This window comes from Salvia miltiorrhiza, chromosome 1, assembly GCF_028751815.1.
Source record: "Salvia miltiorrhiza cultivar Shanhuang (shh) chromosome 1, IMPLAD_Smil_shh, whole genome shotgun sequence".
Classification (NCBI taxonomy): domain Eukaryota; kingdom Viridiplantae; phylum Streptophyta; class Magnoliopsida; order Lamiales; family Lamiaceae; genus Salvia; species Salvia miltiorrhiza.
The window spans coordinates 38,653,706-38,666,029 of record NC_080387.1 but is presented as its reverse complement, the minus strand read 5'-3'; the positions used below and the strand labels follow the sequence as shown (position 1 = coordinate 38,666,029).

The 12,324-nt window shown below is 40.3% G+C and overlaps 2 protein-coding genes across 2 annotated transcripts; both read right to left on the bottom strand.

The window, feature by feature from the left end:
- Positions 1–2,491: 2,491 nt before the first annotated feature.
- On the bottom strand, positions 2,492–3,010 carry LOC131007900 (uncharacterized). Its single transcript, XM_057934816.1, has one exon. It carries the CDS (start codon positions 3,008–3,010, stop codon positions 2,492–2,494), a length of 519 nt encoding a protein of 172 aa, XP_057790799.1.
- Positions 3,011–4,965: 1,955 nt separating this feature from the next.
- Positions 4,966–6,326, bottom strand: LOC131007895 (uncharacterized). Its single transcript, XM_057934809.1, has 2 exons — positions 6,203–6,326; positions 4,966–6,089 (listed from the first exon to the last, which is right to left on the bottom strand). Exons 1-2 carry the CDS (start codon positions 6,324–6,326, stop codon positions 4,966–4,968), a joined length of 1,248 nt encoding a protein of 415 aa, XP_057790792.1.
- Between the last annotated feature and the right edge of the window lie 5,998 nt (positions 6,327–12,324).

Below are 12,324 nucleotides of genomic sequence, written 5' to 3'. Positions count from 1 at the left end.
TTTTCGGCCAAATCCATGCTGAGGTGGATCTCCGTAAAGCTTAGGTGGCATGTCGTGCTGGATAATGAAACATTGTTGTCTCAAATCCAATGCAATAAATTGAAACATAGCTAAAATAAATTGGTCGGAAATGAATGGATTTTGCCGGAAATATATGCGGGACGGACATTACAATAAATTGAAATGTAGGTAAAAATTTTGCTACAATTAAAAAATTTGTCAAAAAAACCAAATTTTGGGAAAATGTCAGATATTTTGATGCAATTAACCCAAATATAAATCCTCAATTTGTGATATGTTCAGAGGATATGGCGAATATGTAGAAAATGTGTTTACTTATTTACCCTTAATATTTATTTTTTTAAAAAATACTACACCACAACTAATCCTCAATCCACATCAAATCTTAAAGAAATCAGAACAGTTCATTTTATTAAATAGATGGTATAGATTAGTTCTACGTTCTTATCTTAAGGATGATTTTTATTTTAACCCAACCCTATAAGTATATCATCCTCGGGGAGGACTACCGTGAGAGCACCTCTTAAAATAAGAAATAAGAAATAAGAACTAGGAAAAAAAATTATGTACGTATGAATTCGTTGTATAAATGTATGAATTGCGAAAAATAATTTTTTGCTACCTTTGGGATTCGAACTCAGGACCATGAATTCATCCAACATGACGATGAATCAACCGTAGATCTTGATGATCTAAGGACTGAAAATGATTATTATTTTATATCTTAAGAAATGTACTTATTTTAGCCCTTCTCTATCATCCTCATCATCAAATAAATCACTATATTGTACACAAGCGAAACATCTAAACTGTAGATTCTATACCATATAAAATGAGAAATATACAACACCGCACATAAGTAGGATCTCTACACTACACAATTGAACATTTACAGTGTAGATTCTACATCACATAAAAATGAGAAATATACAACATCGCACGTAAATAGGCAGGACCTCTATGTTATACAAAGATGGAAAATTACTATACAACACACCAGTAAAATTAAACTCAATATCTGTCATAAAGGAGAGTTTTTTTATGTTTCAACTTTGTCACTTGATTTGGTGTCAAAGGGAAAAATTAAGCTTATGATGTAAGCTACAACTTAACAGAGAAATTTAAATAAGTGAAGCGTGATGAAGAAGAGTGGCTAAACAAAAGTATAAACCACTCCTATAGTGAGTCTTTCTAGGAGTATAAAACTTGGAAGAGTTAAGTTTGGTAACCTCCAAACAAGTATTTTTTTTTAAAAAAGTAAAAAAAAGTCAACCTTATAATTGTTATTTCGTCATTTTTTTTTAATTATAACACTTTTCACCCTCGAATATTTTCAATTTTAGTGTCCTCCTAAATTGTTTTTCTGCGTTCCTCCTGAAATTAATACTAGGGTTACAATTTATGGTTCAGTTTGGGTGAATCACGAAAGAGTCGATTTAAGAAATAATGGATCAATATGTATTTACTCCCTACGTCCTATTATAAGTTAGACCTTTTTTTTGGGCACAAGAATTAAGAAATATGTATTTTATGTGTAGATGAAAAAATGAAAAGTGTTTAAAGGATAAAATTTTTACTGAAAAAGGAAAAAGTCTCATTTATGATGGACACCCAAAATAGAAAGAGTCTCACTTGCAGTGGGACGGAGGGAGTAATTTGTAATATTATTTAAATAATCTAAAAACCTTTATTAAAATGGGGTGGAATTATCTGACAATTGACCAAAATGATCCGACAGCACAAGACTCAATGCTAAAGGTACAATCACCAAATCAATAAAAATCTTTCTAGGCTAGCTCCAAAATTGTAGACTAATTAATTTATGCAGTAGGATTTCCGAAATTCTTGCCTGCCATTCACGGCTGTACTTGCATAAATATTTAAGGAAAAAAGTTTGTGATTATTTTGGTGTAAATAATTCCTCAGGTGCAAACTACTTTAGATTTAACACATTTTTGTATCAAAATCATTATATTTGGTACAATTTCTTGTGCATGCTTTTTTATGCTGAATAGTTACAGTTTTGTGAAGGATAGGAAAATCGATGTGTCGAATAATTTAAAATTTTGATTCATAAAAAAGAACTTTCTTAAATTACCTGTTTAAATATGAAATGGTCATTAGTTAATATTGACCCCGATTTCTTGAAGTGGAATAAATAGCCTATTTAAGATCATCCCTAACCGCACCCAGAAGGAACAGTGGTCGGCTGCCACGTCATAGATTTTATGAAAAGAAAAAAAAAAAATCAGCTCATGGGCCATGGCCAGCAACTAACGACCCCAACTTTCACATTTATTTGTGTTTTTATTACTTTTCTGATATTTCTATTTGTTATTTTTTTAATTATTTCTAATTGTTTTTTTTTTATCAGAAAAGAGGAAATTTTATAGAAAAGGAAGCGGTACCAGAAGTACCAACAACAAAAATCAAGGTGCAGACTAGATCAACTAGTCATCCAACAGCAAAGTTACAAAAAAGCACAAGTCACCTTCTCAGTCATCCAAGCGGAAAAACTGAGCTCGTAATTGGAAAGGTTAAAAATCTTGTTCCAACTCCACAGTCTAACTTTGATATCGCGTAACACACTCTGAATATCCCATGGTTTCCCCTCGAATCGGCTATCATTCCGGCTCTTCCACAGTATCCAGATAACGCACATCAAAAGTGCTGCAAGAAATTTTCGGCTCTTAGACTTCCCCATGTTGACGAAAGCTTTGAAGTGTTCTTCGACATCACTTGGCCAAGGGCCATTGATCCCCAGCCAGTTCAAAATACCATTCCAGAGCGCCGTCGTCTTTGGGCATTCCAGGAACAAGTGATTAATAGTCTCGGCTTTATGGCAACATGCATTACACATGCTCTCTTCTTCTCCGAGGTGGATGTTCCTTCTTCTAAGGTTGTCGCACGTTGGGAGTCTTTTCCTCAGAATTCTCCAGGTGACTAATCTTGCTTTCTGTGGGGCCGGTGTGTCCCACACTTGTTCCATCGTCTCTTTGTCGAAGCTCACTTGTGAACCCGGGATCCTTGAGCTTTTGATTAAATCATAAGCTGACTTAGAAGAGAAAGAGCCCTCTTTTGTAGCCTTCCAACGCCAATAGTCTTAAGTACCTGCGTTCAAAGTAACAGAGGAGATAGCAGCCAACAGATCATTAGTCATCCCAAGCTCACTGTCCCGGAATGGTCGCCTCCATTTGAAATTCCATTCCCAGCCCCCTTCCTTCCACTCCCCCTGATCACTAACCACAGCTTTTTTGTTTTCACACAGCTGAAAAAGTCTGGGAAAAGCAGTCTTTAAGCTTCCCGAATCAGCCCAAAAATGCTCCCAAAAGCTTGTGTTCCTACCGTTTCCCACCACCCTCGACAGCGAATTCACGAACCAACTCCCCGCTTGTTCTCCCACAGTTGCTAAGACTCTAGGCCACCACCCAGTTCTACTTCTACCCAGAGATAACCCTTCCCGCCCTTCTCCCTCCCACTTAAGATCACCATGGATCGACCTCACAATTCTCGCCCACAACCTTTCCCTCCCCACCAAATACCTCCACACCCATTTCGACACAAGTGCGACATTAAACCATTCCAGATTCCTCAGCCCCAGTCCACCATCCTTAAAATCATTGTACAGCTCACTCCATTTTACCCACGAGATCGACCCCGCATTAGCTCTTCCTCCCCAAAGGAATTTGCAGAGAAGAGAATTTAAGGATTTAATAGTTGCCTTTGGGATTCTTGTAAAAGATAGTTGGAAGACCGGGATTGCCATAAGAACGGACTTAACCAAAGTGACACGACCGGCAAGAGAAATCTTCCTAGACTTCCAACCGTCCACTCGCTTCTTCACTTTTTCCACAAGAAAGTTCCAGTTGACCACTTTGTTAATGCCACTGCCCACTTTTAAACCAAGGTAACTGAAGGGGGAAACTCCAACCTTGCAGCCAAGTTCCGAAGCCATCCTCTCAACAATCGAACATTCCACCTCCACGCCAATCAAACTACTTTTGTCAAAATTCACAGCAAGGCCCGAAAGTACTTGAAAAATACCCAGTACATACCTCATAGCTTTTGCATTACATTCCTTGTCCTCCAAAATGAAGATGGTGTCATCCGCGTACTGAAGGTGTGAGATTTGGATCTTATCGGCGCCTATCTCTGCAGGAATAACCAGATTTTTCTCCACAGCTCTTTCCATGAGAAAGTGAAGGCCTTCAGCCACAATGAGGAAGAGAAAAGGGGACAATGGGTCCCCCTGTCTGAGGCCTCTCTGAAGATAGAATTCCCCCGACGGGGACCCGTTGATGAGCACGTTCGCCGAGGCAGTTTGAAGGCACCCAGAAATCCACTTCCTCCAGGTCGGATCAAAATTGAAATGCTCCATCATAGTATCGAGGAAATCCCACTCGACGGAGTCGTATGCCTTGGCAAAATCGATTTTGAAAAGAATTCTGCCCCTTTTTTTTCTCTTGGCCTCGGCAACTGCTTCATTGAGAATCACCACCCCGTCCAAAATAAATCTGTCACTGATGAATGCGCTCTGATTTTCAGAAATGATTGAGTCCATAACCTTCCTCATTCTTCCCGCGAGGATCTTTGCAATAATCTTGTAAAGGCTACTAATCAACGAAATTGGCCGGAAATCTTCCAAGGCCCCCGCCTCTTCCTTTTTAGGGATAAGCACTATGAAAGAGGAGTTGCACCCCCTTGGTATCTTCCCGTGATCGTGGAACTCCTTCATAACTTGGAGGAAATCCTTCTTGATGGTGTCCCAAGAAGATTTCCAGAAGTTAATGTTGAACCCGTCCGGACCCGGGCTTTTGTTACCATCACAACTCCAGATAGCTTCCTTAATCTCTTCCTCGCAAAAAGGATGAATCATTCCACTTCGATCTTCCTCGGACAGTTTCCTTGTGACGAAATTCTGAGGAAGACTGGGAAGGACTCTGCTCATTTTCCTGTAAGACTTCTCAAACTCTTCACCTCTTTTTTAACAGCAGTCGGCTCATCAATCCACTGATTGTTTACCCGGAGTCCGCCAAGCTCATTCTTTTTCCTTCGCCCGGCGATTGTTCTGTGGTAAAACCCTGAGTTGAGATCACCTTCCTTGATCCACCGAACATTTGCTTTCTGATGGAGGAGGCTAATCTTATTTTTCGTTTGAAGAATAATATTCGCCCTGATCTCATTCCTTCGGATGTAATCATTCACCTCCAGTCCAAAGGCGTCATCGATCGTGTCCAATTTCTGAAGTTCTTCTTTCAAATCTATGATCGTATTTTCCATCATGCCGAAGGACTTTTTATTCCATTCTTTGAGGGCTGCTTTAAGAAGCTTCAATTTTTCTTTGAACACAAAACAGCTCCACCCTCTAACCGAAGAATCCTCCCACACTTCCTGTACCAAATTCTTGAAATCAGGGTGTGAGATCCAAGCGTTGATGAACCTAAAAGGCTTTGGCCCCCAATCCCTATAAATGGTGCTGAGGAGTAATGGACAATGATCCGACATGGATCGTTGCAACCCTCTTCCGAAAGAAGATGGCCAGGTCTTGATCCATTCTTGGTTAACCAGGAACCTATCGAGCTTACTTTTGCTCCCCCCACAAGGCTGATACCATGTGAACTTTCTCCCAATACATCGAATTTCAACCAAGTCATTTTCCCGTATGAAGGTATCAAACTTCCTTGAGTCCTGAATCCCATAGCTTCCACTTCTGCCCACCCTCTCCCCCGGCTCTCTAATGGTGTTGAAATCTCCCGCAATACAAAGACACACGTCTTTATTTTGCTCAGCAATACCGCCAAGTCTCTCCCACAGAAGTTCCTTTTCCTTGCTATCCATTGGAGCGTAGACATTCACCAGGCAGCAAGCAGTGTAACCTTGTTTCCATCTTCCGTTGACAACTGTCGCCCCTTTAAAATTCCAGCTGCTTGAGGCGACGAACACCTCTTTATTCCACACTGTTGCAATCCCACCTGCTCTACCTTCAGCATTTCTGACCACAAACTCAGCATTATTATTCCCCCACCAAGTGCTACAGACACTACCCGAGAAAGCCTCAAGCTTGGATTCTTGGACAAAGCAAAGATCAACCTTTTCTTTTCTGATAATGTCCCCAACATCTCTTTGCTTAAAACTACTCCCCAGCCCTCTTACATTGTATGTCAAAAAAATCATAATTTACCTTCAGTTTCTCCTCCTAGCTCTCTGCTGATTTTTAGGGCCCCAACTTGCTTTGTGAAGACAGCCGCCATTTCCCTGTCCTGTAGATTGCTAGTAAGACCGAGATTCTTTTCGAAGTTCCACATTCTCATTCCTTCCTCAAACTCTTCCTCCTCCCCCCAATTGTTTTATTCTTTTTAATTATTGTTTTTTTTCTTCTTTATTATTTGCTTTATTATACACCAAATTACTAAAGTTTACAGCCTTTTTTTTGTATTGGATCTATATTTTGTTTTCTGATTGATGTAATTTGTATTCTTAGTTTGTAATGTTTGAATTTTTATTGTTTTATTCTTTTTAGAATTTTTATAATTTTTTGTTATTGAAATTTATTTTTAACATAATTAAAAATAATAAGAAAATAATTATATAAAATGTTGTGGTTGAAGTGGTCACTGATAAATCATAAAATATTGGTGTGGTTGGGTTAGATAGAATACTGATGATAGTGTTGTCCACGGGTCGGAAACCGCAGGTTCCGGGCCTGAACCGGCGGGTCGATTTTTGGCCTTGAACTGGCGATTCAGGGCCAGGCCGACACCAGCGATTTTCAATCCAAATCGACGTTATATATATATATATATATATATATATATATATATATCTTACGACTTATGTATTATGTATGTTTTTTTTATGAAATTACATTACATGTGTTGAAATTATTTAATTCAAGATAAAATAAAATAAACGAAAAAAAATTCTAATACATTTACAATCAAAATATAATATAATTTTGTATTTTTATTGAATCCAAATTAAAAAAAATTACAAATTTACAATTGTCAATTGACATCATTTATGTACAAAAACAAAGTGTCAATATATAAAAATACCCACTTTCATATAGCAAAAACAAATTTTACCCACTAGGATAAAAACATAAAATTTTACCCACTTTTTGAACGAAAAGACTAAAATACCCCTCCTTAAATATTTGCAATTCTCGCCACTCTCTCTCTCATTCCTCCCCCCACCCGCGCTCCCTCTCTCTCTCTCTCTCTCTCTCACACACACACACAGAGACGATTAAGGTGGCAGATCGATTGGAGGCGGCGGATCGACTGGAGCACGGCGGTGGCGGCCGATGGCGACATCGGCGTTTCCGCCGCGCGTTCCTCTCCTCATCTCCAATCTCGGCGTGTCTCTCTTCTTCTTCTCTTCGCTCTCTGTCTCTCATCTCTCTTTCTCTGTGCTCGCACTCCTCTTTTTCTCTCTATCTGCTAGATCTATGGCAGCGGCGACTGCGTGTCGTAGATGAGGCGGATGAAGTGGCGGCTAGGGTTTGGTTGTACTGTGGTCATCGGGATTTGAGAGGAGACCGGATTTGGGAGCCTAGGGTTTGGCGGCGGCGGCCCTACCATCGTTCAGATCGGAGCGGGAAAGAGACGAGCGAGGGGAAGGGAGATGTGTGGGGGTGGCCGTTGTCCCTTCTTCCGCGGGGGCTGCCGCCTTGTATCAACGAAGGTCTGATGCAGCCGCCGCCGCTCTCTCTCTCTCTCTCCTCTCGCTCTCTCTCTCTCATCGCAGATCTTCTCTCCCTCTCGATCTGTTCTGTCGCCGCCGCCTTGGACCGGCGAAGGTCCGATGCCTCCGCCACTGGTTTCGCTGGGTACCGCTGCCCTATTTCCATTCTTCCCTCTCTGAAAATTGCATCGCATCTCTCTCTCTCTCTCTTCGTAAATCTCTGCTCCTCTCCATCACTGCAAATCTCCTCATGTTTGAATTTTGATGAAGCTTTGTTCTAGAATGAATTTTGAATTTAGGGATGAATTTTGATGCCGATGAGAATGATTGCCGATGAGAATGATTGGAATGAATTTCTGCAGATTGGATAAATTTCTCCCTAATTCAATTGAACGTAATTGAAAAAACATATAAGCAACGAAGAAATTGATGAAAATCGCGCAATTTTGTACAAATGTTCTTGAATTCACAACCAGGTTTATGAATTCACAACTGAATTATCAGCGTTGGTTGTGAATTCACAATTGAAATAGTGTTGGTTGTGAATTCAAGTTACATTGGTTGTGAATTCACAATTTGAAATAATGTTGGTTGTGAATTCAAGTTTTATCGGTTGTGAATTCACAACTCGAAATAATGTTGGTTGTGAATTCACGCGAATTCACAACCAACACTTGTTATTCACAACTAATACTTGAATTTAGTTGTGAATTCGAGTTGAATTCACAACCAATGAACATTGGGTATTTGTAAAATTTTATATGTAAGGGTAAAATGGTAAATGTGGGTATTTTTTAAAGTTTTTATATTAGTAGGTAAAATTTATTTTTACTATATAAAAGTGGCTATTTTCAAAATCCACTCAAAAACAAATTACAATCTTCGAAATTTAAATTACAACATTGAATAAGTAAACTAAGTTAACTAACTAATTAACTATACTAATTTCAAAATAAAATATTATTACCGGGGGGGGATGAATAAAGGGCTTAAGTTGAATTTTAATATAAAGGTCTACGTATCTTCATTGAATAATGAAGAATCAAAGCCTACGTAGTTTTCTTACATTAACTTACCTAGTCGAATGTCTCGGCATCGAATCTCTCAGATTTGGTTGATTTCATCGTTTTGGTTCTCGTCGGCTTGATCTCATTGGTTCTCTTGCGCTCTTAACTCAGCTTTGGACCAATCGGCAAGGAACATGATGGTCTCCATGTTTCGAGGATCCATGTTGCTTCTTCTTTCGTCCAAGACAAGACCACCAAGGCTAAATGCTTGCTCAACGGAGACCGTGGAGGCCGGAACCGCAAATGACTCATTCTCCATCGTGGCGAGAATGGAAAACTCCTTCTCGTGCAAGGACCACCACTACAAGACGTCGAATCGATGATACGGGCTGCTCTTGTGCAATATCATGTCATGGGCCTGCGAACGTAAGAAATGAATGATTGGGGGTGAGATGACTTAGTTATGATTGCGGATGGGGGGGTAGATATAGGTCTGCAAACTTGTATAGCAAGAAGTACGAATTTTTTATTGAGAATTCCACAATCTCCCTGAGAATGTTCTTGCTTCAAACTTGCGTGCCTTTCTCCTTAATTCTCCAGCCTTTAAATAGGCTTTACAGATCTGTAGCACTCAACATAAAAAATGAAATACAATATTTCAAAATAAAAGGAAAGATGCAGTCTTCTAAAGATAGCTTCAATCAAATCCTTTGATTGTCATTTGTCTTCAATCACTCCCAACTAGTTCTACTCGATTTGCTTGATTTATGGCATCCTTTATTTTGCGGTAAAATTGTTGTCCTATGAATGCATCATTACTCCCTCCGTTGTCCTCAAGCTTGAAAGTAGGAAAATGAGAGCAGAAGTCATCAAAATTTTTCCAAGTGGCCTCCTCCTTAGGCATGCCTGCCCACACTACCATTACTTATTTCACTCCTCGGTTAAGGCGGACTTGTAACACTTCCTGTGGTTGTGGCATGAATTTCCAATCATATAAAGTTGGCAACGTGGCTATGGCTGATGGTGGTGCCCCCTTAAACACCTTAAGCATCGAAATGTGAACAACATCATGGATTTTGCTTCCTTTCGGAAAGGCTAATCGGTACGCCACGTTACCGATCCGTTGTAGGATTTTGAATGGGCCAAAATACCGTGACGATAGCTTAGCTGATGCGCTTTTAGCAACGTAGAACTGGCGATACGGTTGTAGGAGAAGCCAAACCCACTGGTCTTCTGCCAAAGTAACATAGCGGTGGTGATTGTCATATGCAGCCTGCATTCTCTCTTGCGCCCGAGTGAGGTGAGTCTGAGCATCGCGCAAGATTTCATCTCGGCTTTTTAAGGCTGCATCGACAGCCTCAATCTTGGATGAACCTGGGTCATATGAGACAAGTCTCGGTGGCTCACGCCCATACACCACCTTACATGGAGAAGTGCCTAAAGCTGAGTGATAAGATGTGTTGTAACAGAATTCCACCCAAGGTAACCAAGTATACATCTGAGATACATTTCAAGCGTTCGGTTCACCACTTCCGTCTGACCATCGGTTTGCGGGTGGTACGATGAAGAAAAAGCCAATTTTGTGCCACATAACTGAAAGAGTTCTTTCCAAAATGAGCTTGTAAAAACAGCATCCCTATCACTCACAATGGATTCCGGCAACCCATGTAACTTGACAATATTAGAGAAGAATGAATGAGCCACGGACGTAGCTGAGTAAAGATGTGAGAGTGCCATGAAGTGAGCATATTTAGAAAAGCGAACGACCACTACATAGATTATTAATTTCCCTCTCACTTTGGGTAGTCCGTCGATAAAGTCCATTGAAATATAAGACCAAATGTGTTCGAGAATTGGCAGGGGCTGTAATAAACCAACAGGATGCAGGTTTTCCCATTTTTTTGTTTGACAAATCGCACAGTTGGTGACAAAGTCCCTCTCTCGTGCAGCCATATCTTCCCAAAAGAATTTACGTTTCAGGCGTTGCAGAGTCTTTTGAATCCCTTCATGTGTAGCATTTTGGATGGCAGATAAAATGGTTGGAATATAATCCGAGTCAGGCTGTACATAAATTTTGGATTTGTAATAAACAAGGTCATCGCATACTATCCAATTGGGATTATCTCCTTCAGTTTCTTGTGCGAGAACAGAGCGCCCCTCCATGGAATTTTGGTAGTCATGAGGGATGCGTACTCGGTATCACGACAAGATAGAGCATCTGCTACTTTGTTCAATTTGCCGGGTTTATATTCCATTATAAAATAAAAAACCAACAGTGTACTGATCCAATGTTGTTGTGGAGAGGTTGTTAGTCGTTGTGGCAACAAGTATTTGAGGCTATAATGGTCCGTGCGAATAACGAATGAAAGACCCTAAAGATAGTGCCTCCAATTCCTTATAGCTTGCACCAAACCAATTAATTCTCGCTCATAAGCCAGAAGCTTATTGTGGCAGTCAGCTAGGTTCTTTCTAAAGAAAGCAATAGGGTGGCCATCTTGTTGCCGCACTGCACCAATCAGGCAAGAATGGTTTGGAGAAATCAGGCAATTTCAATACAGGTGCTAGGGCATTCTTGAGTTCGTCAAATGCCTTCTGAACCTCACTAGACCAGCGAAAGAAATTTCGTCGAATGAGGGAGGTTAGAGGTGTTGCATGCACGCCAAATTTTTGGATGAAGCATTGATAGAAACTAGTTAGGCCGAGGAATCCTCGTAGAGCAGTGATGGTGTTGGGTACTGGCCAATCGAGAACCGCTTGAATCTTTGAGTTATCTGCTGCTACGCCATGGGCATTAATCACATGGCCGAGATAAGCAACATCAAACACTCCGAAAATGCATTTCGGACGTTTAAAAAATAAAGTGTGGAGTTGGAGTAACCCGAAAATAATTTTGATGTGTTGCAAATGTTCCACCCAAGTATGACTATAGATTAAGATATCATCAAAAAATACCAAGACGAACTGACGCAGATGAGGTCCAAATACCTCATTCATAAATTCTTGGAAGGTTGATGGGGCGTTGCACAAGCCAAACGGCATTACGAGGGACTCAATATGGCCGTGGTGAGTGCGAAACGTTGTTTTCTCCACATTTTCTGGGCTCATCCTGACTTGGTGATACCCCGAGCGTAAATCTAACTTTGTAAAAAATCGTGACCCATGAATTTCATCTAATATTTCATCAATGATTGGGATGGGAAATTTTTCATTGATGGTCTGAGCATTTGACTCTCTATAGTCGACGCAAAATCGCCAAGAGTTGTCACTCTTTGTGACCAACAATACAGGAGAGGAAAACAGGCTTCTACTCGGCTGAATTTCTACCTTCGGGAGCATCTCGGAACATTGTTTCTCAATTTCATCCATTTGTAGTTGTGGGTAGCGATATGGCCTTACTACTACGGGGTATGCGCTGGATTTTAAAATGATGTGGTGATCACACTTTCTTGGCAGAGTGAGTAATGTAGGTTGAGCAAAAATGGTGCTGAAGGAGTTCAAAATCTCCGCCATTGCCCGTTCATTGGAGAGGATAGGGTGCATACAATACAAGATATCATCACGGAGGGTGTATCACCGTCCATGTTACAGTTCTCCACTGCAAAGTAAAACT

What these genes read in the sequence shown, in the direction of transcription:
- LOC131007895 (XM_057934809.1), bottom strand. Translation starts at nt 6,326, where the DNA reads ATGTGGAACTTCGAAAAGAATCTCGGTCTTACTAGCAATCTACAGGAC. An exon ending in GCTAGGAGGAGAAACTGAAG is followed by an intron (nt 6,090 to 6,202) that starts GTAAATTATGAT and finishes GCTTTGTCCAAG; the next exon opens with AATCCAAGCTTGAGGCTTTC.
- LOC131007900 (XM_057934816.1), bottom strand. Translation starts at nt 3,010, where the DNA reads ATGGAACAAGTGTGGGACACACCGGCCCCACAGAAAGCAAGATTAGTC.